General features: G+C 44.2%; 1 protein-coding gene across 7 annotated transcripts in view; it reads left to right on the top strand.

Moving 5' to 3' along the window:
• dnmt3ab (DNA (cytosine-5-)-methyltransferase 3 alpha b) overlaps window positions 1-26,036 on the top strand; it is a 51,732-nt gene that overhangs the window by 17,296 nt on the left and 8,400 nt on the right. For 3 of the 7 annotated variants that reach the window (XM_066674360.1, XM_066674353.1, XM_066674380.1), the window contains exons 4-15: window positions 552-903; window positions 9,096-9,142; window positions 9,686-9,832; window positions 20,340-20,693; window positions 21,564-21,722; window positions 21,827-21,934; window positions 22,039-22,195; window positions 22,593-22,742; window positions 22,963-23,007; window positions 23,104-23,183; window positions 24,407-24,519; window positions 25,596-25,779. In XM_066674360.1, coding sequence (XP_066530457.1) covers window positions 552-903; window positions 9,096-9,142; window positions 9,686-9,832; window positions 20,340-20,693; window positions 21,564-21,722; window positions 21,827-21,934; window positions 22,039-22,195; window positions 22,593-22,742; window positions 22,963-23,007; window positions 23,104-23,183; window positions 24,407-24,519; window positions 25,596-25,779 — 1,896 coding nt within the window. The other 4 variants (XM_066674370.1, XM_066674388.1, XM_066674405.1 and 1 more) reach the window with 4 other exon arrangements.

The raw sequence follows: 26,036 nt of genomic DNA, 5'->3' as shown, positions 1-26,036 counted from the left end.
GTTTCTGTGTACTGCTGTGGGCTCTAAAGGGCAAGTCTAATTTAGCATTTAGCTTAAGTGCTAATGTATTGTTGTAAAAAGGAATCTATCAGACGTTTGTAAGGAATGTCATTTTTTAGCAGGCTCATATTTTCATTTAGAGAATTATCTAAAGAGTGTCATAATTACATTTTCATATCCTAAAACACAATAAAGGTCTCATAAAACAAACTCTAAATAGGCTGTCAAAGACAACACATCTGGCACTATTGGGAAAAAAACATATTAAAATAAGAATACTTTTGGTTCTTGTTATAGTTCCAGAAGGTTTTATTTTGGTATATTGCTGAAGAAAAGGTTGAATTTATGAAATAGTTCAAAGTTGTAGATAATTACCTAGCATTAGTTTATGGACGGTGTCATGTTTATCGCATATATTGCAATAAATGCATAATAACATTTTATTCTAGAAGATTTACAAAGCGATTTGGAACATTATATCAGTTGAAGATTTTAAAACTTCTCTGTGGTGTAGAATATTTAAATATTGATGATGGGGTTCTCTGTTGTAGGTGGAAAACTGTGGCTCATTAAAAGATCTGGTGGGTGTGGCTAAGAACCACAGAGGGGTGGAGATCCAGTTGTGTCCTCAGGTTCAGAATGGAGATGTGGGAGAGAGACATGAAGGCAGATCCTCTGAAGTCCCTTACTCCACGCTGGACAAGAACGCTGCTGAAAATGGTCTCCCCCGTCCGGCCGGCTGCAGGTCTCAGTGCCCCTCTGACCCGAGCATGAGCCCCTCCATGGAGAACGGATTTGCTGTTGCCCAAGATGAGCTTGACTGCGAGACCGACAAAGATGAGACGCTGCACATTTTGCCTCGCAAGAAACGAGGGCGACGGAAACTAGAGCGGCCGACTAAATGTGAGTTATGCTCATCCTCCTTTGGCTTTTGGGACTGTGCCTTTAAAGGAGAGCCTTTAATGTGTCACTCTGCAGACGGTTTCTTCACATTTTGAAACATTAACAGGCAAATATAATATTTTGGTTGTTAATTTTGTATTGTTCTTTAAAAACACAAATTATTTAAATTAAAGTTCAGGTTCTTAGGATTTTGCTGATAGCACATATCTCCATATTGGGTAAAAATCCAGGGACTAGTTCGCGCTCTAAAATGTGTGCGATTTTGCAATATTCAAACTAGCTCAAAATCTCAGTGGGTGGAGCTTATAGGTTCTTGAGGCTTTTTAATAGGGTCTGACCTGGGGAATCGGGAAAACACAGGGTACGAGGTACAGACTTCGGAGTGTTTTGCTTAGCTACAGCGCCACCATCAGGCCTCCATCAGTGTCATTGTCATTTTTGTTGCCCACTGAGATGCACACAAACTACATCTACCCTCCAAGTGGGGTGACATTAACATTTCTTTTATAACTTTTATATACTCCTTCTTATGGGAAATGGAGTGTTTCAAAATGGTGGAATCTAAATGTGTTAATATTTACAAAAGGACAATACTGGAAATCTTTTTGTTTTGTTGCTGTTAAATAATGCTTCATTAGTAATAACACAGCACGGATGAATTTTCCAGAAGCAGGGTTTGTAAATGATTACAGGGTTAATATAGAAATGTGATTTAAATATAACAAGTTATGGCATAAATGATTGATAACAGTATGAAGACATGCCCTGCTGGGACCACGCTCTTGGTGACTGATGTGCTGACCAGTAGAACTATCAGATCTGCCTTTCCCTCTCCGTCTCTCCCCTACGCTGCCTGGTCAGGGCAGGTTGTGACCTTGATGAGAGCAGTAAATAAAGGCTGGGGAGACTGAGCCGTCTCCTGGCAACCTGCCCAGGCTGGGTGCAGTGTATGGAGAGACTAGAGGACTGTATTGTAGCTGCTCTCTCAGCAGGGACTGTGCCAGGTGGATGGAACCATGCCCAGGCCATTTACGTACACACTGATCCTATATCAGGCACCCAAAACTCAGTTTGTACTCGCTCACCCGATGCACACACACACACACACAGAGACATTCACGCACACATCACATCAGTGTGCAATGACACTGCTTTGGCTACTTTTAACCCGTTGTGTGCTGACTAATTTTCAGCAACTGGAGACAGTGCAGAGCCAAAGTCGTAGGGGTTTTAACACCAGGAAACTGGTACTGTGCACATTCCTCAAGCTGTCCAGTTAGTTTTAGCTAGGCTTCAGAACCATTGTCCCCAGTCTCATGGTTTTGGTACCAGTTCAGGATCTGTACCCTCTTGAATACGTGGAAATGCTTGCATCTGACTCCCTCGTTTCTTTACTCTTTACTCTTGTAGGCGATATATTTCTGATGAGTTGATTCCTGTTTTTAACATGCACGTTTCCTGAGGTATTCCCTAATGGGACATAAACTACTAAGGAAGTGGATGCTAATGATATTAGCGCCCGTCCCTGGTTCCACTCAACAAGAGGCTTTGCTCGTATTGTCACATTTGACAGAGATAGTTGAGCATTGTTTGACTCTGATGATTCTGTGTGTATGGTCTATGAAAATCCAGACCAAATTCTGAATCAAGACTCACAGCGGACTCACAGCAGCAGCTCGTAACTTTACCTCGAGGTGTTTTTGAAGAGGTTTAAACGCTCCTTGGGCCAATGACAGACGAAACTTTCCAGTGAAAGCCAAACGCGCAACAAGTAATTGATCTGTGAGAACTGGGGGCAGAGCAGTGTTCAGTGCAAAAAACAACGACAGCACACGATACAGGATGAGTAAACAGCACCTAAAAATCGACTGTGGGGTAGAGCCAGACCCATACAGTGGAAAAGCACCAATTGAGTGCACCTTTATCTTCTACACTACTGAGTGCCCTACTAAGAATAATGCACTATTTTGTACCCTATGTAGTGGCCTACTTTGCAGTTTGAACAGGCAGAAACAACATAGTCAACTCTAGGCATATGGAAGGCAGCTCATGGGTCCTTTTCAGCCTGTAGTTGCGAATCACAATGTCCCACTAACGTTATTTGTTCCTTAAGATGCACTATGGGGCCAAGCACTTTCCCTGGCTCACCTTCACTGGCAGGCCAGTCTCAAAGGGATTAGCACACCTTCAGTTTAGTATTCTTACCTCACATTCACATCCAGCGTTGTAAACATGCAGCTCAGAAACGCGAATCCAACATGAGTGAACGCTCTTATCGAAAGTCGTGGGGTTTACCAGCACTGCCCAATGCGGTTTTTCATCCTGTCCATCCGGAGGGCAAAGGAAGGATCTCAGCTCAGTGGAGAGGAACTGGGCACTAAGAACACGCAGGTTGGCACACGCATAAGCCTGGCACGCTGGAGTTTCTATGAGCACAGCATGCCAACCACACTCATGGACCGGCTGACCTTGGCAGCCAAAGTAGAACCAGCCCCTCCTCTGCCTCAGCAAGTGATTATGTAGTCACTTATTATTGAGGGAGAGAGAGAGAGAGAGAGAGAGAGAGAGAGAGAGAGAGAGAGGGGGTAGGGATTTACATGTGGTACAGATCTAAAGAGTGCTTGGTGACTGTAGGCCTTTTGTTTGACTGGGCGTGTATGGTACTTCATCGCCAGACCTACTACCTCTTCTGAGTAAAAAAAAAAAAAAAACCTCTCAGATTGTGTCCCCAGCCTCTTTAAGCTGAAGTGCTCTAATGTGACCAGACTCTGATAGAACTCAGACAAGCTTGGACGAGCTTCAAACAGCTCCTCCTTAACCACTTTGTGTTTGGTGAAGGAGATTGCTGTAGTGGACCCAGACAGGAACAGGTCAGTGTAAATGACCCCGGGTCCATGTGATTTTTGATATTCGAAAGCTCTCTATATTAAATTAAATTAAACTCGATGGCCAGAAACCGTGGTGTATTTGGAGTCAACCCAGCTGTTGTCTGTCCAGGTCCAGTTGTGCACGCCTGAATCAACTCATTAGATAATTGTTCAGTTATAAGGTTATTATAGAGGCAGGTGTGACTACGGAAAACAAAAATGCAAGGTATATTCACACACACACACACACACACACACACACACACACACACACAAATAACCTTACTCCAGTGTGATATTCTGTGTAAATGTGTTAGTTTTACCCTTTCCACATCTCTCCTGGTGACAGTCCGGTATTAATTGAGGTTATCGTCAAATTCCTAGTTTAATACAAGCATTAGCACTTGGCCTGTTCCACACACAGAAGGCCCCACTCTGTTGTTAGCTGTCAGAAATCCCTGTAATTGTTTGACATTATTATATAACTAGCAACTAGTTTGTTGAAGACCCCATCCCTCCCCCAGACGTTCACAGCAGGTGCTGGGAGCCAGGCCAGTTAATAGCTTTGATGTTCTTGAGAGAGTTATGAATCATGTAAGATGCTTCTTTGATGAAGATGCTCAGCTAATATATAGCTTAAGGGTACACAAAATAGGCTCCAGGCAGAAAGCGTATCAATATGATATTAAATATGCATCTTCACAAGTCTTTAATGTGAGAATGTGTTATAATATATTACGTTATGTTACGAGTATCTCTTACATTACTAAACACATGACTAAAATAGCCTTGAAGTCAGTGTAGCACTGTAACCTCCCCCGTATATTTCAGATATTATAAACATCTGCTTTAAAGGGAACTATTGTAAAAAAAAATTACTTGTTTTAGACATAAATTTGAGGATTTTGTGAGGAAACAGGATAAAACAAGTTCTGATTCCGCTCCGCTTCTGACGTCATGTGCAGAGACTTTAGAATGGCCCCAACAATGGTCAACAATGTTAAACGCAGCAAAACAGACACAGCCAGCGTGAAGAAATAGGAGCACTGAGTAAAAACGGAGAAAACGAGAAGGGAGAAGAAAGAGAACCGAGTGAACACGGCTCCTCGCTCCTCACTGATGTGCGCTCAGGGTCGGGGTGAACAGCGAGCGGCTCATTATTATTTAAAGGAACAGGTGCTGAAAGCGGGCATTCTGAACAGGGCTGTTTACACAGGGGGAGAACACTGCTGTGGGGCTCGTGGGGTTTTGATCAATTTCATTAAGAACCAGAACTGTGTTTTACTTACGTCCCCTTTAAGGTTTTTGATTCTTAACACTATTTTAGTTCCTGTGAACTTTAGTTCCTGTTTTCACTGCTGCATGCCTAAATCACACAGGGAGTCAGTCTACATTAACATATCTGATATGAAACGCAGCTTAGTTACTTCCTCGAACATTGCAGCACAACCAGCCTCAAGGGCTAAACTTTTTCCCAGACAGTAGATTGCAAACAAATCTAGTTGAAATCTAAAAGTTGGGTTGTTAAGATTAATGAGTGCGCTAGTTGCGGATGTTGTTGGCACAAGTGCTCCAGTATGCTCATGGTTAAGGTTAGCGTGCAGCAGGCAGTGGGGGTGGGGAGGGTCTGGACTAATAGCAGGCAGCTGTGGAGACTCAGTAGGACGAGCTGTAGGGTCAGGGGTGTGAGCGCAGCCAAAGTAAACCTGGCCTCCCTCCATTCTCATCACCACTCTGGCTGACACTCCTCAACCTCCTCACTCGCTTCAACCTCCAGCCGCAAGCCTCTTAACAGTCAAAGGCTACGCTTCCGTGTCAGAGGCTACCTACACGTTTACAATTTTGAGAAAAATTGCAACCACCTCGTGGATTAGTCAATATTAATATTTTTTTAACTCATTTAAAAAATTCAGATGGCAGCGCCCTCTAATGACCGTCAGTGAGTGACAGATGCTGTAAATAATGTATATTGAAATATTCAGACAGTCACCGGGAGGAAACCCACACAGACACAGGGAGAACACACCGCACTCCTCACAGACAGTCACCCGGAGGAAACCCACGCGGACACAGGGAGAACACACCACACTCCACAGACAGTCACCCGGAGGAAACCCACGCAGACACAGGGAGAACACGGTACAATCCTCACAGACAGTCACCTGGAGGAAACCCACACAGACACAGGGAGAACACACCACACTCCTCACAGACAGTCACACGGAGGAAACCCACACAGACACAGGGAGAACACACCACACTCTTCACAGACAGTCACCCGGAGGAAACCCACACAGACACAGGGAGAACACACCACACTCCTCACAGACAGTCACCCGGAGGGAACCCACGCGGACACAGGGAGAACACACCACACTCCTCACAGACAGTCACCTGGAGCGGGACTCGAACCTTCCAGATCCCTGGAGCTGTGTGACAGAGACACTACCTGCTGCGCTACCCTGCCAAACGTTTTTTGAACTACAAATATATGTTCATTTCATATTCATTTGATATTTCTTTCTTATTGTGAAGCCATTGCAGCCTTTTAAATGTGCTACATAAATCTGTCTGGTCTTATCTTCTGTAGCTCCCAGCAGCATTCGCTAATAAGGTTGATGCTCATCTTCCAGCCTCAGGTTATTGACATTATGAAAAGCCTGTTGCCTACTGAGAATTCGGATCAAAAGTCTGTCCACCGCATCGTTGTCTGATTTCATTTGTGCATTCGTCGTAACTGAAGCAGGACCCGTGAAAGTGGCTCAGATCTCACTTGGACAGATTTTTCACATCTTACTTGATCTGTGTCATACTCAGGCCTAAAGCCATTCTGTTCCACTGCTTTAGTGTGCACATAACCTGAATTCCAATTCATCCAGGTACTCTGATGCTTCAGAAAGTGCTCTGAGCTCTACAAATTTAATGACCGCTCATTTGAACCCAAAGCCCTCATCTTGTCAGATGAGGTTTTGCTCAGAGAGACCTGGATGATACAGATCTGGAGGGGACTCTCACATATGGCAGTGAAAAGATCGTAATGAGATTTCAGGCACTAAAATACAGTGCCATGTTTTATTCCCTTGGGGGATATTATTGAAATTGCATTTTGAGCTACTACACTGTCATTACCTGACTATGATGACACTGACAGTATGATCAGAGCTTCAGAATGACTTTTCCATGTATTCTCAATGGTGCATTAAAATGTCAGGGCACCTCAAAGGCTACTGGGCAAGGATTCCTCTGATAGTCAGCAGAACATGAAATAGAATAGCTGCTGTGTGTAAAATAGCTCATATCTTCACTATTCTGCCTTCAGACCTTAATCTTAAGTGATAGGGCATCAATTTTTATTGTTTTTAAAGGTATAATTCCATAGATTTATTTACATTTATGTTGTACTGCTATTAGTACTGTTGTCCTCTTTTGGGAATAGTAGATATATGAAGTTTTGCACACCTCAGTCATGAGCTCTACTGCTCTCAGCTTCTGTTTTCCACTGGTCTTTCAACACATGCTCTAGTCTTGTAGGATTAGCCTTAACTGAGCAAGTTTGATCTAAGCCTGAAAACACTGTAGTGCATTTTGTGTTCAAATCTTTAAATTCTAGGTGACTGAGAAATAAGACTTTAGAAGTATACAGCTTAACATAAAAAGAGATAAATTAAATTCTACATGAAGGACTGGCGCCCCCTCCAGGGTGTATTCCCGCCTTGCGGCTAATGATTCCAGGTAGGCTCTGGACACACCGCGACCCTGAATTGGATAAGCGGTTACAGATAATGACTGAATGAATGAATAAATTCTACATTAAAGGTGCGCTAGTTGATTTCACAGGAGTACCTGTCTGTTATTGTAGTTCCCCTATGTAGCCACCAGATGTCACTCATCCTGATCAGTACATTAGCACATTTTTGAAGGCAACCTCCAGTGGCTAAGCAGGTGAGGACAACTCCTTCCCAGAGAGTTGTTTGGTAAAACAGCTATTGTTCATTTTATTCTTCATATTTTACAGTTTATTTACTAGACAGACAATGGATTATAAGCACATTTAAGGAGCTTATTTGTCCAGCTTAACCCTAAAAACCATACCCCTATATATATGTATATATTTGTATATGTTTTGAGCTATATATTATTCATTTGCTTAGAGTGGGCCTCAGCCCTCTTTCCTAAAATCCACCAGCAGCACATCCGTGTGACTCTGGTTGTTTTTATCAGTATTTAATTAACTGGAATGAATAGTAAAGTAAGACCTAAATACCTGGAAACAACGGTAGACAATGGGTGGTGTACTGTGAGAACTCAAATGTATGATGAGATATTGGTAGGAGAGAGTCAGGATCTTCAGGGTTTAAACACACATTTCAAGCTGTAATGTGTGTAATTATAATCATACACAGGATAAGATGTAAAATATCCTATGCTAATATCCCATGCTTCACATAGGGCCTACCCCACTCTCTTCCGACCTGCAGCCACTAAGGTTGCTGTGGCCATTTTTGATTCGATTAGCAAGCAGCTACCCTTAACAACTGCGAGTAGCCCATCACATAAGTAGTCAAACCACCCACTGCGTCACTAGCTCTTCACAGGGTTCATCAGGTAGGCACTTCCCCTCGTCGTATTTTTTGCTGAATTAAACCCACAACACCTCCGGAAGGCTCAACAGTAAAGTCTGGTGTCCCAGACCCAACCCCCTCCAAGCCAGCTTTACAGTTCTACCTTACCCTTTACCATCAACTACCATGATTTCTCTGGTGACTAAGGCTGTACCTAGCCCCACTGGCACCGTTAATGTATGCTCAGTGCCACAAGTTCCATGTGAACTTTATGTGCTACATCACCAACAACCAGAACAGCACCTCTGTAGTTCATTTGCCCAAGTAATCCGTGCACTTCTTACCACAACCACTGAGTTTGTCTGTACAGACGAAGACTTATATGCTCTTATATAAAGCCATTTTCACATATGAACTCAGAAAACAGTCCGGAGAATCAGGTCCGATTATTTCCTGGAGCACAGCCGGAGATTTTCCATGTGGTTCAGGCTTAGGCTGGCATCTGGGTAGCAGTGTCTGTGAGACACGGCATGGTTCTCAGGAACATTACTAGCTCTGTACACACAATGCTCACTCGAGCACTAACCGGACTGGGGAGATAAAGATGGACGTTTGCATTCACACACACAGCTCCTCTGGGAAAAATACATGGAAATGGCAGTAGTCATATTTCCTTGTAGATATTAATGTAATGTAAATGTGTGGACTGTGCACAGCTTGTTGAGGTAATTATTTTTTCCTGTGTGGTTGTGTCCCTCTCTAGACGTTGAACACAAGGAGGATGACAGCGGAGACTCTTTGAAGAACGAGGTACGGAAATTGCTCAATGTTGTCTGTGGGTCCTCTGTAAATGTAAGTATCTGTGTGTCTGCGTATGTGTTCCAGTACTTTCCTTCTTTATTAAGAGCTCAGTCGTCTGCAGTTAAGAAGTCTCCATTTACTGTCGCAGCTAGAAAAGCCTCTTTCCTGGGAGGGTGTATTTGTGAAAGAAATGGTACCCAAATGGTGACTAGACTTGAGATATCAAATACACTTGGTCCTCCACTGGACAGTCCGGTTCTTCCACAAGCAGTGGCTGGCTGAAGGGACTGAGAGAATGGGGAACCCCATTATCTAAGTGTGCGCTCACACACACTCTGTTCTGCCCAGCTCCTGGGTGTGTGAGTCAGCCTCTCTTTCCTCAGTAGCCTCCCCACCCCCACCTCTCCAGCAAACAAACTCTGCTCATATCGCTCTCAGAGAAACTGCCTGCTTCCTTCCCTCTTTTAAAGATAGCACTGAGAGATAAGCTGAGTGAATTAAACAAGCGTTTCATTACATTTTTTTTTTCTTTTTATTTGACCCTTTAAACAGGGAGCTCGAGGCAGGCTCCGTGGGGGAGTGGGCTGGGAAATCAGCCTCCGGCAGAGACCCATGCCCAGAGTAACCTTCCAGGCCGGTGACCCTTATTACATTAGCAAGAGGACCAGGGAGGAGTTGCTGGCCAAGTGGAAGATGGAGGTGAGTACCGCTGCTCGCCACTATCCCACAGCAGAAAGGACAGGGAGTTTAGGGATGCATGGTCAGGAAAGGGTTGATTTGTATCAAAACCAATGCAAGAGTGCTGATCCAATATCAGATCCACTCTGTACACATGCTAGTTTATTAGCCTTAGGCGAAAGTGAAATCTGATTTTGGATCAGCGTTCTCAGCCGGATATGCTTGGTCTATACAACACAGCAACTCATTTTTTGGCAAGAACAGGAGTGGTAAGGGAGAAAATCACGCAAAAGCCAAGTGTATTTGACGAGTCATCTGATATCTCATGAAGGTACCATTTATTTCATGAGCAGTATTCCTCAGTTTATTTTCTGCTAGACTGAAAGTGCTTTGCTTCCTCAGCTGTTTTTAATTCATAGTAGATTACTATAAATGTAGATCTAGATGTACAGGGGTTAGACAATGAAACTGAAACACCTGTCATTGTAGTGTGGGAGGTTTCATGGCTAAATTGGAGCAGCCTGGTGGACAATCTTCATTAACTGCACACTGCACCAGTAAGACCATGTGCATCCAATGGTTCAAACATTGTGTCCTGAAGGCGGTGCCGTGTATCAGGACGACAATGCACCAATACACCCAGCAAGACTGGTGAAAGATTGGTTTGATGAACATGAAAGTGAAGTTGAACATCTCCCATGGCCTGCACAGTCACCAGATCTAAATATTATTGAGCCACTTTGGGGTGTTTTGGAGGAGCGAGTCAGGAAACGTTTTCCTCCACCAGCATCACGTAGAGACCTGGCCACTGTCCTGCAAGAAGAATGGCTTAAATCCCTCTGACCACTGTGCAGGACTTGTATATGTCATTCCCAAGACTTGAATTGAAGAATTGAAGCTGTATTGGCCGCAAAACTAGGCCCTACACCACACTAATAAATTATTGTGGTCTAAAACCAGGTGTTTCAGTTTCATTGTCCAACCCCTGTAGATGTAGTACTATAGATGTAGATACTGAAGTGAGCATTACTCGTTGTACTCTGTACAACGAGTAGCATCCAGACACATATAACTAGAGAATTGAGCTAATTTTTGGTGCAGTCGTGTCTGACAAAGGCACACATAGCTGTTACAGAATCCCATTGCAACCCTTGTCAATACCACTTAGCCCTACCACTCTGTTTTGCCTAGGGGTAGGGTGTCTCAATTCTTCTTGGGATTGAGGGGTAGGGTGAAATGTTAGGGTTATACAGACCTTGAAATGGAGATTTTTCAGAGGCACAAATCAAACAGTGTATGATAAACACAAATGTCAGTATTTTCTACTTTAAAAACTATTATCATAAGTGTATAATCTTAGTTTAATATAGTTTCAGTGTATTATGACCCTTTACATCTTACCAGTCAGAAAACATCACTAGTAGTACACTGATGTCTTGGTAGTTAGCTACTAAATTTCCAGTGGAAATTTACATTTTGGCGCCTGAGGTAACAGCAACATTTAAGGTGGAACAGGACGTTTAAAATAAATCTGCAGAATAAGACTCTGAATTCAGCTTTATAATCACAGAACAGTAGGAGAGGGTGATAATTTTTGAATGAAATTCTGAAATTGTGGAATTCTTTATTGTGGCGAATTACACCCTAAACTAAAGTCCAGCAGCTCCTCTGATATCACTGCAGACTGGCACAGCTGCTATAGAGCAGTGCTAGTCACCTGGGAATGAAGCTCTGCTCTTTTTTATGAGTTCTGATGATGTATCAGGGCCTTGAAGGGTCTTCTTGTTTCGTAGAGGAAGATTGTAAGCACTACACCTTGTACTCAAAAATGAGGGGTAGGAATAAAAAATAAGAAAAGGGATTGGGACATAATCTCATATCATAATGCAGGCAATTTCTTTCTTAATGCGAGATATTCAATGTTGAGCAGAAACACTGGGCTGATTTTAATAACTATAATGTACTTAAAGTGTGCACTGTGTAACAGCACTATCTAGGAAAATATAAATATTGTATTGGGACTCAGTATCGGCTGATACTCAATATTAAAAACTTGGATCGGGATTTACCTGCAAACGAAAATGCATGGATGGTACATGAGTCCATGGAATAACTGTCCAATGCTTTATTTGTTTCACATCACTGAGTTATTAAAGTACCTTTAGAGATTGTGCAAATCTGTGTTTATTCCTAACAGTATTAAATAATGTCTTGTTTAAGAATAATATATTCACCATCATTTGTACAGAGTTATCTAGGAGATATTTCCCAGATAAAAGTCCTTATCTTTAAAAGTGTTTGGATGTAATTCTACACCTTCGTTAAGCATGCACGGATACATGAATATGCAGTGTGTCCCTTTCTCTGTCTTCACCCACTTCTGCTCTGCAACCTCCAAAGCCCTGTCCCTTCAATTTGGTCGCCCTTAGGCGTGTGAGGTATGAAACCCTGGCTGTGTGCACACATGTTTATTAGACTTGCTGTTTCTTTCTGTTTTCTCTGAGACTTGCTCTTTCTCTAGTGCTCTTTGCTCAATGCATTCTCTTTCATTTCTCTCCTTGTGCCGATTTTTATCTGAGGCTATCGTCCCTCAAGCACAGATTCAGAGCCCTAAGGTCCAGTGCTCATTCTCTTCTGGCTGTTGTTCCTAGAGTAAGACCTTCTGAGAAGGCTGTTACCACAACTAAGGGGAAAAAAAACCCTGCATCCTTGAATTCAAATAAAAAGGGCTGGAGGAATATGTGTCGGCTCATTTTTTCTCACACTGGCAAAGTTGCAGGCAATTGACTTGATTCCAGTTTGCACATCATTTGCAGATGTGTTAAATATATTACATCAGCACAGTTTTGTCTTTCAATGTTCGTACTTTTGGCTGCAGCCGCACTGATGTAAGAGCTGTGATTCAAGTGGAAATCGTGTACAATTATTTTTTTTCTATTTCACTTTTCTAGTCAATGCCCAGTGTTTATTCCTAACTTTTTCTTCAGTTAGCAGTTCCATCGCATGTGCTTCCTCAGAGTGCAGAAGAAACTAAACGGAAGAAAGCAAACTGCCTAGAGCAGTCACATCAGCTGTTAGCCAGCACCACACGCAGAGATGACCCAGAGAGCAAGGCCAGGGCTCCATAGGACTCTTGGCCTCGACAACAAACCTGTTATAACCATGTGATAGGGCCAAAGCTTTGCCTTCTGCAATTGAGAGTGGCCCGCAATAGATTTTTTTTGGTCAGTACACTGTAACTGAGCTTGTATCTGCTTGTAATATTACTCTGGTCATTTCTATACTGCAGTAATCAAGAGATTACATCTAATAAACATCTAAATCATATGATATTCCAGTTTGCCTTCATGTCAAATATCTGTGCTAAATTTACAGTAAAACTGGGTGGCCCTCCTTCCTGATGACAGCAGACAAGTGAATAATAGGAGATCAATATAAGGAGGACACAGAAGGGAAAAACGGATGCTTAATCATCATCAAACCTTCATTTCGAGCTCCTCGCCAGACAAGAGCTGTCATTTCCTTTGCCTTTTTCTTCTTTGTCTTTGAACCAATGGAAATCAGGGACTTCTGGTACATCTGGGGCGCATGTGGACGGGAGATGGACGAGGACAGTGACCTGAAATGATTTTTTTTTTTTTTCATATTTCAGGACAGTATTTGGCATGGTTCTGGATGCACGTTGAGGAGAGCTGCAGCCAGTCACTTGTAAAACCGAGTGCCTTTGCAGTCTCCTTGCTGGCGGCAGACATTTCTCCCCCCGGTAATGTGGTGTACAGCGAGAGCCTCTGTGTTACATAATGTTCTGTCTCCATGGCAACCAAATGGGGCCTACCATTCGGTGGCGGCCCCCTTACGACCACCCCCACTTCCCACACACACTTACCCTCCCTTACCACCCCCTTCAGTCCTTTCTCCTGCCCCCTGCCCAGGCAGGATTGGGGAAGAGCTATAAAAATGTCAGAGAGGCTGAAAATATGGCCAAATTAGCGGGATACGCCGGCGACTTGTGACAGAGCACCGCAGAATTCCAGAAGAACGGGAGTCCACATGGAGCTGGAAACCTTCATCCATAATTGAGACCCCTCCTTGATTCTGAATAAGCATTTTTTGTTTTTGGGGTGGAACAATATTTTTTTCTAAAGTGCTGTCATTATCTGCACACCTCCACAGGACATGGAACTGGACAGAGGCTATTTGAAGAAGGAGCTGCATGTTTTGATCTTGGTGTGTGTGTGTGTGTTTGTGTGTGTGTGTGTGTGCTTGGTTGGGGTGGGGGTGTCTTAAAGTGAATGGCTCGTAAGCGGCTGAAACCTTGCCCTGCTTTCACTTTGAGAAAGAGGGGAGTCCTGTCTTATACATTTGTGTAAATGTCCAACGCTACAGTCAGTTCCACTCTCCCACCCCCCACTCCCCCCCCCCTCCTCCTCCTCCCCCCTCTCCATTCCTCCTCCCCTTTCTCCTTCCCTCCCTCCTCTCAGCTATGGAAATTAACTCAGTGCTATGGATATGAGGGTGAAGATGAGGTTTGCAGCAAGTTTCCAGCGCTGCTTGCAAGACGGCCCTCCTGGCTGCCGGCCAACGTTTAGCAAGTCCTCTCTAGCCAACCAGAATTCCTGTCGACAACCACCTGACCCTGAATTCCCAGACAAAGAAATGTTCATGCTTTCTATTTTTTTTCCCTTTCTCTTTTTTTCTGCCTTTTTTTTTTTTTTTTTTTTTTGAGCGGACTCCTCTAACCCGAGAGTGGGGGCAAGGAAAAAAACCGAGAGTCACACGTTGGATTTAAAGTGCCGAGCGCAGGCGTGTGTGGGTAAGGTCGGCTGTGTTGTTTGTTGTTGATAGCGCAGTGGGGACGGTGTGGTGTGTGTCTAAGTAGTAGCCTTTGCTGGACGAAGGAATTATGCTGACTTCAGGTATTTCCAGGAGACTTGTTATGAACCATCTGCTCCGAGCGGCTTAAAGGAAACCCGTCTCTTTCAAGTCCTGGAGAGGAGCGGGCGCAGGCGTTCGCTGGAGCCGTGGAAAAAAAAAAGTTTTGCTTGACTGTATGTTTTATTTTTTTTATTTTTTTTTGCAGGTGGTCTCTGCATGCTCCTCTTTCTTTGTCGCAGTGCTTTTGCAGTGTTCTTCTCCTTACAGATGCTTATGATGAGCTCTAATGTTTGACAGTGAATGTTGTTGTGTTTGTAAAAAAAAAAAGAAAATGCTGAAGGAACTGGTGTGTTTTGCCCTGAAGCTGGCTGCTGAATTCAAGAGTTTCAGGAACAAAAAAAAATAGTGCCTTTTAATGCTGCTTTTGTGGATTTAGACAATGCTGATAGGCTTATCTCTGCCTCCGAGTTCTGGGAAGAAACATTAAAAGTGTGTAAATATTGACTTTAATCCTGCCTTGCGTCGAAGCGGAAATGTGGTGCCTGTCTTTTTAAGAATATGCAAATGGCGAGAATGAACCGAGTGAACCCGAGTGGGGTATGCGCACTGCTCTGCCGGAGCTCGAGCTCTGGGTCAAGGCTACAGTCACAAACACGGCCAGGCTTTTGAGCACTGCTCTGCTGTTTTTCCACCTAAGCTTTTGCCAATTAATGCACAGTTATCAGGGAAATGACAAGCCTTTGAAGCTGATTTCTTTGGACGATATGAGAAGGGGAAACGAGGGGGAGTGTGTTTGAAAGGGCCTCTTTATTAAGGCTGTGTTTGGACTCGGTTTTGCATTGGCTGACCTCTGTAAAGCTTCTAATTGCTGTAACACTTTTAAGGACCCTTGCACAATAGAAGCCAGATGCATCCTTCGTCCCGTGAGAGGGCTTTGTTCAGAATCTCGAAAAGGTCATGTCAAAATAAATGCAGTTGTCACACGCTGATGATAGCCATTCATACACTTAGACCACAGGAATGTCACATTTCAGTTTTACGCTGCTAGAATCTGTCAAGGGGGCCTTCCTCGTATTGTTTTGTTCTTTAAACACGGAGCAGCATGGTCAGGCTTGACCTGTTACACACTAATCTTGTTATACAGAAAGTGTGAGGCTTGTTTTAACTGTGCATGTGTATGTGCCCTGGTTCTGTCCCGACAGAAGCCTCCATAGTTGGAATTGTTTAATACATTGAATCTTGTGTAATTTTATTAGTCGTGTGAATACGTTTAAAGCATTTTTGAGCAACATATAACTGTAATTAAAAGTTCAAACGTTCTACATCTTTTGTCAGTTTATGGTAAATCTTGTGTAGTATAAAAAAATTATAATTTTGTTCAACAAAAAAAATACCTAAAAAAAATGCTACATCCACGATAGCTAACATTGAAATCCTCATCTTTAAATCGTCTAAACCAAAGCTCACACATACTTCTGGATACAGTATTATCTCCAAAGACAGAACAGATTCATCACATACGTCTGCAGCTCTTTTTTCTGATGGAGCTCATAACGAATGCAGCGCCCAATATATTCTTCACTCGCGGTTTTCACACAACATCATTTTTTTTAGGTTATTTTTCGTTTAATAAAATGACAATTGCCATTTTTAATACTAAACAACAGTCACCATAAAATGACAAATAAAGGGAGAATGTATGAATTTGGAATTAAAATTATACACTAGGGCGGCACGGTGGCGCAGCAGGTAGTGTCGCAGTTACACAGCTCCAGGGACCTGGAAGTTGTGGGTTCGATTCCCGCTCGGGAATCGATTGAGGAGTTGGTGTGTTCTCCCTGTGTTGGTTTCCTCCGGGTGCTCCGGTTTCCTCCCACAGTCCAAAAACACACGTTGGTAGGTGGATTGGCGACTCAAAAGTGTCCGTAGGTGTGAGTGAATGTGTGAGTGTGTGTGTCGCCCTGTGAAGGACTGGCGCCCCCTCCAGGGTGTGTTCCTGCCTTGCGCCCAATGATTCCAGGTAGGCTCTGGACCCACCACGACCCTGAACTGGATAAGTGGTTACAGATAATGAATGAATGAATTATACACTACACAAAAAAATAAAAGGCTTCAAATCTTATTTGTACACCTAATATTTCCTTTTTATATATTTTAATTGAGGGTGGTTGTCTGAGGCAGACATTTATACAGGGTCAAAAGTCTCAGGACACCACTTTATTCCAGAGATCAAAGGGAGAATGACATATGTGAACACCCCAGAAAGTAATGGGTGAGGGGCCTCTCTTTTAGGCTGTGTCCAGAACATAGCCGCCATCTTGAAAGCCGCCATATTGGATCAAGGTCATGATTTTCCAATGGGAAGGTGGTCATGTAGCATATCAAAGAAGACCAGAATTGTCTCAGAAATTGATTGTCGCCATCAGATTCGCAATATCTTGTGTGGTACAAAAGTTACCAACACAGAAAATTCAAAACTTTTGTTGTTCAATACAGGCTTGTTACAGGCTCAACCAGGCCCTAAATGCTCAGCTCCATCTTCAGTCAGAATGGATGAGAACACTGTTTACTGTAGTACTGCTGAAAATTGAAATTTATAGATTGATAGCTTTTGAATGTTTTGAAGATATATTGCAAATCTGACGCAGCAATTGATTTCTGAGACAACTCTGGTCTTCTTTGATATGCTACATCACCACCTTCCCATTGGGCCCCCCCAAAACCCCATTGCGGCTTTCAAGATGGTGGCCATGTTCTGGACACAGCCTAAAAGATAGGCTCCTTGCCCATTACTCGCTGGGGTGTTCAGATACGTCATTCTCCCTTTCGTTTCTGAATCTACAGCTGCAGAGAGAGCAGCTGAGGAAAGAAAGAAAGTGGTTCTTGATGCTGTGTCTCAGATATGGCTTTTGAACCGAACAGAAGCAGTGTACTTAAGTGCATAAATGGAAAAATGTTTAACTCCCTCCCCTTGTACTCTGTATACATACCGGACGTACAGATACAGGGCACAGCGACATTAAAGTGATGGTTTTCGGTCAGAACCAGCATTCAGTGTGTGTGTGTGTGTGTGTGTGTGTGGCGTTGCCTGAGGGATGCTCTCTGCTATTTATGAACTTGTTGCTGCTCTTACCTTCTCATGCTGTTCATCACTGCTGCTGCCGATGGGCACAGAGGGCCTCAAGACCCCACTGACCTCTGTAGTTATGGTTTCAACAAGTGTCTTCTTTCTGTTCTGTTCAGATTGTGTGTGGAATAGAGGTCTCACTTTGTTCTTGTTTCAGTGTTCAGTGTCACCCCCCTGTATTTTCCCTCTGAGAAGCTTGGGAAGTCTGGTCTTTCCTATTTAAAGGCTGTTATGTAATTACATCACTCATCACATTGTTTGCTGCGGACTGAATTATGTTACTCTTATTATGCTCGCTCATGTTTACCAGCAAACCTAAGTTCTTCTTTATTAAGTACAAAGACTCTAAGAAATTAGACCCCCCCCCCCCCTAACACACATAAATTTCATTGTTTGTTGTCCACAGCTCTCTGGGTGAAACAGGGCTCGCTCCAGAGAGAGCTGAGACTGTCCTGAACAGCGTGATATTAAACAGATTGAGATCAGGTGCAGTTACACAAGTGCTTTACGAGCTCGGCAACATCCACAGAACACCCTCAGACCCCGGAGTGTTAATAGAAATGTGTAAACCCTTGGCTTATCAATATGTGTCAGTGAGTTGTTAGGATGCACAGCTAAAGTTAGAGCTGATTCTGACAGCGCAACGTTGGAATGAACAGAACAGTGTGTTTTCCTCCTGCGCGAGTCTTCCACTCGACCTGTGACACATATGTGTTAGTTTTGTTGAGGCTGTCAGTGGTGTGTGTGCATGTGTAACTGATAAAGACTGTACTGTACTGTACTTCCAGAAGCCTGGCCGCTGCTCATAGCCCCCTCCTCCTCCTCCTCTCCTGTGATTTGGAGAGTCGGGCTCTTTCTGCAGTGAGGCCCCCGAAAAGGGGGCATTTACAACTGGGAAAAAGTCCAGAAACAAACCTCAGCTTCTTATAGTCGCCCTTCTTCCCTCCCCTCCACCCCTCTCCCGGCGTTTTTAGGAGAGTCAGTTTTCTATTGATTTTCTAGATAAATAACCCCTTCCTCTCCCCCTCTGGAGAAAGTGGGCAAGATGAGATTCCTCTCTACACTTCGCTTCAAAAAAGAGGGAGTGCTTTCGAACTAGTATCCATTGTTTTTTGTTTTTGGCGCCTAAAAAGGGGGTGTGGGGGATATCCTATTAATTGAAATATGTGGACAAGCTTTAATCGTAATCCTTCTAACATGAAATAATATTGTCCTTCAGATTATGACAGATTGACCTGCTCTCTTTTTGATCTCTAATCCCGTGCAGCCCGCTCTCTCTCTTATACACTTCTTATAGGCACAGTTTCATGGAAACTGTGTGAACCGGGAGCAGTCAAGATGGATGCCCACGAGGCTTTGTCAGGGAAAGGAAGCCCGGGCAAACATTTAGCTGAGATAAAGGCTAAGAAAGCAGATTGTTTTCCAATGCATTCATGCTTATCTGCTCGGCTCCTTTAGAAACTTTAGACTATAACAGGGTGAGGGATACAATGCAAACACACGCGCGCGCACACACACACACATTCGTGCACAAAGACAAAGACCCTCGCATAAACTCAGTATCTCGAACTCAGTCGAGGGGCTGCTAAAGCACACTTTATAGAACATATGGCTTAGTGCCTTGAAGCAGCCAGTGAGGCTAAAGATATTTATAAACTACAGTGGAGCTCAATGATTGGAGGCCACATGTTTCTATTCCACATCATCACCCCCCTTCTCTCTCTCTCTCTCTCTCACACACACACACACACAATTCTCCTGGGTTCCTCTCCCATTGTGGGTGTGAGTATATGTGTGTGTGTGTGTATATATATGTATGTAGAGAGATTGAGAGCGAAGCGTACGTTTTTAAGGGGACAATGGCAGTTCTGCAAACTCGTCTCAGTCAGGTTCACGTGTGTGGAGTGAAATCTGAGACAGAGTTGGACGCCTACAGCAGAGGGAGTACAGCTGTGAAAGACATTCACGTGTGAGTGTGTGAGTGAGCAAGCTAGAGAGAGAGAGAGAGAGAGAGAGAGAGAGAGGGAGGGAGGGAGAGAGAGAGAGAGAGAGAGGTTGCAGAATGTGTGCAGCTGTTGGGGATTTTCTGTGAGCAGCTTAAGTCACGGCTTGGCCCGTGTCCTCTGTTGTTGACCTAATGGCTTAGAGTCAGGTTCGGCAAACTCAGTGAACTCTGCAGCGAGCTGTTCTCCGCGCACCTCAGCCACAGCGGAAGAACTCACAGCTTCAAAGTTGCCACGAGCACCTCTTGCTTCAGAGGATCAGGGAGGGATTGTTTCTGGAGGTTAACCCTCCTCAATCCTCGAATGGGAATCGCTGGCTCTTTATTCACGGGGAATGGAAATATTTGCTTTGGCACGTGGGATTACCGTACTGTAAACATAGCCAATAATTATTGTTGCTGAAGCCCTGGAGCTTCGCCGTTCTCAGGACGTTTGGAGTCTGCTCCTTTTTCACTCTGTGTTTCACCATCTCTCTCTCTCTCTCTCTCTCTCTTGCCACTCTTCCTGTCCCCATGTCCTGCAGGCGGAGAAGAAGGCCAAGGTTTCCGGGATGAACTCTGTGGAGGAGCATGGAGATGGAGATGCGGAGGTTGAGCCTCAAAAAGCCAGCGGCACCATCTGCAGCCTGTTGACCCCTGCACCACCACCACCACCACCACCAACACCACCGCTGCCACCACAAACACAGCAACAGCAACTAACCCAGCCTCAGGCACTTCCCAAAGCCCTACCACAACCACAGCCTCTGTCCCAGCAGCAACAGCAGCAGCCTACAGACCCTGCCTCCCCAACAGTGGCCACTACTCCAGAGCCAGGGCCTATAGGGGACGGAGACAAGACATCGCCCAAGTGCTCTGACACAGAGGCTGAATATGAGGTAGTGAGAGACAGGAGCCTCACACACCCAAGCTTTGTTTCAAAACATGCATTAATGACAGAGTTCCAGATGTACCTGCCTGATAAAGTTATACTTAATTTTCTTTTATTATACTCTGTATTTATAGATTTTCATGAAATGTCTGTCGAATGGCAGGTATCAGAATAAACAGAATGTTTGCTGACACTGGGCGAAGACAAAAACAATAGCAACAATGACATCAATTTGAAATCAGTCGTTCTGAAACCGTTTTTAGATGAAGTAGTGGAGCGATAACATCAGCTTGGAGAGATAATAGAAATCATTAACAACTGTGTGAAGGACCAGCCTTTTAAAAGGTCTTAAAGGGGATGTATTCTCTCCCTCCTTCAGTGACTGTAACTTCTTTGGTCAATACACCACAAGGATCAAACCCAGCAGCAGCAGCAGCACTCCCCCTCAGTCTAAACAGACCTGTTCAGAACGGCCACTTTCGGAGCCTGTTCCTTTAAATGATAATGAGCCGCTCACTGTTCACCCCGACCCCGAGCTCACAGCAGTGAGGAGCGAGGAGCAGAAGCTCTGGTTCTTCTCTCTTCTCGTGTTTTCCGTTTTTACTCAGTGCTCTTGTTTCTCTGCGCTCGTTGTGTCTGTTTTGCGTCGTTTAACCTCATCTTTGTGCTCTCACATAAACACGGGTCCAACACTGTGATTGGACAGATTCAGACGAGGGGGCGGCGCAGTTCTAAAGTCTCTGCACTTGATGTCAGAGGTTTAGCAGAAAAGGCAACACACAGAAAATGTTCTGGTTGGTCTTGTTTTATATTTTGTAAGTTGGTGGGCTCAGAATCTCCACATTAATGTGCACATGCCTCTGTGTGCGCTTCACAGGATGGTCGAGGCTTTGGAATCGGTGAGCTGGTTTGGGGGAAATTGCGGGGATTCTCTTGGTGGCCCGGACGCATCGTGTCCTGGTGGATGACCGGACGAAGCCGAGCTGCTGAGGGAACAAGATGGGTGATGTGGTTTGGTGACAGCAAGTTCTCTGTGGTAGGTGTTTTGCATTAATTCTTTAGAAAACTAGGTCTTTAACTAATATGTGTATATTAGACTATTCCCATGTGACTGATTCAATGATATAACTTTCTCTTCAGGTCTGTGTTGAAAAACTATTGCCTTTGAGTTCCTTTCACAATGCCTTTCACCAGCCAACATACAACAAACAACCAATGTACAAGAAAGCCATCTACGAGGTGCTACAGGTACGGCTTTACTCTCCAAACAGGCGTACGTCATAGTGTTGATAGTTATCTGTTGTCTGTTCGAATTGAGACTCAGCCATGTGGGTTTATTTTTGGTTCCACAGGTAGCCAGCACTAGAGCGGGAAAAGGGTTCCTCACATGCCCTGAGAGTGACGACACTGACACCTCCAAGTCTGTGGACATGCAAAACAAGCAGATGATTGAATGGGCTATGACAGGATTTCAGCCCACAGGCCCCAAGGGCCTAGAGCCACCTGAAGGTAAGGGCTACAACCATCCTCTCACTGGATTGGGGAAACTGTGGTGAAAAAAAGCATGCTTGTGCAAGTGCAGACACATACCAGTAGAAGCGAAGTCACCGTTCTTGACTATGTGTATTTGGTAACCTTATATGTGTTTGTGTATGTGATGGTTTTAGAAACACTACTGATTCATTTGTGGATTTTACTGGATGTCAGCATGGTTTTTTAAAGAAGGTGCCTAAGAACAGGTTCATTCTAAATGCTTATGTGCGTGTGTCTGTGTGTGCTCTCTGGCTTTCTGAAAGCCGGTGCCCCCTGGTTTACAGCCGTTACTCACTGACATGCTGATTCACACACTAATCTGTACTACAGCGTTTGATCCTCCAGCCTGTTGTCTGATTTTGCCCTTTCTTAGAGGAGCGCAACCCGTATAAGGAAGTGTACCCTGAGATGTGGGTGGAGCCTGAAGCTGCAGCCTACATGCCCCCGCCGGCGAAGAAGCCCCGCAAAAGCACGAGCGCAGAAAAGCCCAAGGTCAAAGACATCATCGACGAGAGAACTCGAGGTGTGCCACCACTCTCACTGAGCCACTAGGGGACGAGGAGTTCACTGAGTTCACACACATACACGCCCCTACGTAAACACTAACACTCTCCTCGAATCAGGATTACCGGCTTTGGCTCGTAAGCTCTGTAGGGTAAACACTACAGGCAAAACATCATATAGGGGATTCTAGGATGAGTCAGACAGCCCTCATCACCTTCTCTGTGGTCTGTTTTTTTCAGAGAGGCTTGTATACGAAGTGCGACAGAAGTGCAGGAACATTGAAGGTATTGCACACCATTTTCAATGATGTGGAAGAAGTTTTCCCTGACTTCCACCTGAATCTCTCTGACCTTGTTTTTTTGCCTTTTTTTTCCCAACAGACATCTGCATCTCTTGCGGGACGCTGAATGTTTCCCTCGAGCACCCGCTCTTTATTGGAGGAATGTGCCAAAGCTGTAAGGTAGATAGACGGGAAACCTATTTGGGAAACCTGCGTAGAATCAAAGTCTGTGTTTTCAGTGTTTGTTTTTGTGTACGTTGTTTCCCATATATTTCCATATGTTTCATGTTTCATTCATTTTGCGGGGGGTGGTGGGGGAGAGCCATACGTATCAAAACACAGCAGGTAGTGTCAGCAGGTTGTGGGTTCAAGTCCCGCTCCAGGTGACTGTCTGTGAAGAGTGTGGTGTGTTCTAACTGTGTCTGCGTGGGTTTTCTCCTGGTGACTGTCTGTGAAGATTGTGCTGTGTTCTCCCTGTGTCCGCGTGGGTTTCCTTCGGCTGATTGTCTGTGAGGAGTGTGGTGTGTTCTCTCTGTGTCTGCGTGGGTTTCCTCTGGGTGACTGTCTGTGAGGAGTGTGGTGTGTTCTCCCTGTGTCTGCGTGGGTTTCCTTCGGGTGACTGTCTGTGAGGAGTGTGGTGTGTTCTCCCTGTGTCTGCGTGGGTTTCCTCCGGGTGCTCCGGTTTCCTCCCACACTCCAAAAACATACGTTTGTAAAAAAAAACAAAAAAAGGGTGTGAGTGAATGTGTGAGAGTGTGTCGCCCTGTGAAGGACTGGCGGCCCCCTCCAGAGTGTCTTTCCTCTTTTGTGGCCAGTGATTCCGGGTAGGCTCTGGACCCACCGCCGCCCTGAATTGATAAGCGCTTACAGACAATGAATGAATGAACGAATAAAACATACTTATATATAAAATATCATACATTTTAAAAATGTAAGATGTCTTTCATCACATGCCTGATTGTTTTTCTAATTTAAGTTGAATAATGGCATTTTTTACCTAAACTTTTTTACTGTGCACACACATTTATTATAACACACCCGAACTGTAATATGTCTGATGACATTCAGTGACATGCGGCTCCAACTCAACTCAACTGATCTCGGCTAACTCGGGCCGCTTTAGTGTCTGCTATTTGTTCCCAGTTCTTAAAGCAGCATCTAGTTTAATTCTGACATCAAAGAATGAAGAAGGTTGCCCCCTTGTGTCTTGGAGGTCAGTCAATATAAAAAGAAAAGTCAACTGAGCATTTTATAAAGGGCACATTCCCCCCCAATTCGTCTTTTACAACACGATTATGTCACATCAGCACCTTTTTATGATCATGTAATAAAACACAGCACACATGTATCATCTCAGCATTCCTCAAACTCTTTAACAACAACGGAGTGGCTTTGTTTTACAGAACTGCTTCCTCGAGTGCGCGTACCAGTACGACGACGATGGCTACCAGTCGTATTGCACTATCTGCTGTGGAGGGAGGGAAGTCCTCATGTGTGGAAACAACAACTGCTGCAGGTGCAACTTCATTCTCTGTTCAGTTTATGATAATGTGTAAAGATAACGTGATTTGCCACTTTAGGTCCAGACCTGTTTGCTTTCCGTATTTAGTTGTGGCTTGATGCTACAAGGCTAAGCGTTAGCTTAGGCACACCAGTTAGCATATGCATGCTAACATCATTATCTTCCATGCTAAGCTAAGAAATATCACCTAGGCTGATGTAGTGTGATTTTTGTGGGTATGTCTATGTACAAATGTTTTTAAAAATGAATACTCTGGGGTCTGATGGGGTGTGATCTCTATCTGTTTCGTATCACACAGTTCAGAACACCCTCTGCTCTCTCTGGGCCCTGTTTGACCCAGGGCGCTGTGGACAGAGATCACTCGCCCTGAAGCTAACAAGCTAAATAAACTAATACGTTTTTACAAATTATTAGAGTGACCACTGATCTGTTTTACACAGATCTGAGATGGAAACAAGACTCCACTGGTCAAACACGGTCAGATATGAGATGGCAGTTGTGTATCTTGTGTGGCTCAACCCCTAACCATAGCCTCATAACTCTGGATTTGAGAAGTGTAGGGCCTTAGTGATGAGATGGAGTGGACAGGGCAGACTCTACAGATTCAAAAAGTGTTTGAGCTGTTTTATCAGAAAGAAATACATAACAAAATCCACAAAAAGAAATTGCTTTACCTGACAGGGCATTTTGCACTGCTCTGTTTAGTACAGTTAATTCGTAATAAATGTCTTTTTCTTTGCGTGTGAAATGTGAAATCAGTTTTCTACAGTGTCTTCTTAAATAATAGACAACTGTAATATTATTCTATTAATGTCACGTCCTACACTTTCCAATGAAATTGTGGATTATTTACTACATCATTTGAAAACAGCAAAATTCATGATGAATGAACCAATAAAAATTCTCTGAAATTTCCTTGGAATAAGATATTTTACATTGACCTCCACTGAAAAGTTAAGAGTTTCTTCCTTCTCCTGTAAAGCTGCTATTTAGACATATCCTCTAAACTGTGATGTAGCCTATGCAGCTTTGTCAGAAAGAAAGAGCTCACCTCTGCGTGCTGTGTACAGGTGTTTCTGTGTGGAGTGTGTGGACCTGCTGGTGGGGCCGGGTGCAGCGCAGGCGGCTATAAAAGAGGACCCGTGGAACTGCTACATGTGCGGCCAGAAGCCCCAGTTTGGGCTGCTGGAGCGCCGGCCCGACTGGCCCAGCCGCCTGCAGCACTTCTTCGCCAACAACCACGACCAAGACTTTGTAAGTGGCGCACGGCCAGATCACGAGTTTGCTCACGAAGAATCTTTAGTGGTGATTGCCAAGGGCCGTGGCAGCACGGCTCGGTGATGTCATCGGTGGAAAATGTGGCATTTCATAAATCACCTACCAATTTATCACAAAGGGGGTCCCTGAGAACAGGGGTTATGTAATAGGGTAACTTCCCAGTATTTGGGCCATTTGAAAGTGTAGGGGTGTGTTGGGACGAAACTAAATGTGGAATAGCAGGCAGTGCATTA

The sequence above is a fragment of the Hoplias malabaricus genome, chromosome 1, assembly GCF_029633855.1.
Source record: "Hoplias malabaricus isolate fHopMal1 chromosome 1, fHopMal1.hap1, whole genome shotgun sequence".
In the NCBI taxonomy this organism is placed as follows: Eukaryota; Metazoa; Chordata; class Actinopteri; order Characiformes; family Erythrinidae; genus Hoplias; species Hoplias malabaricus.
This window is presented reverse-complemented; position numbering and strand designations above follow the sequence as displayed.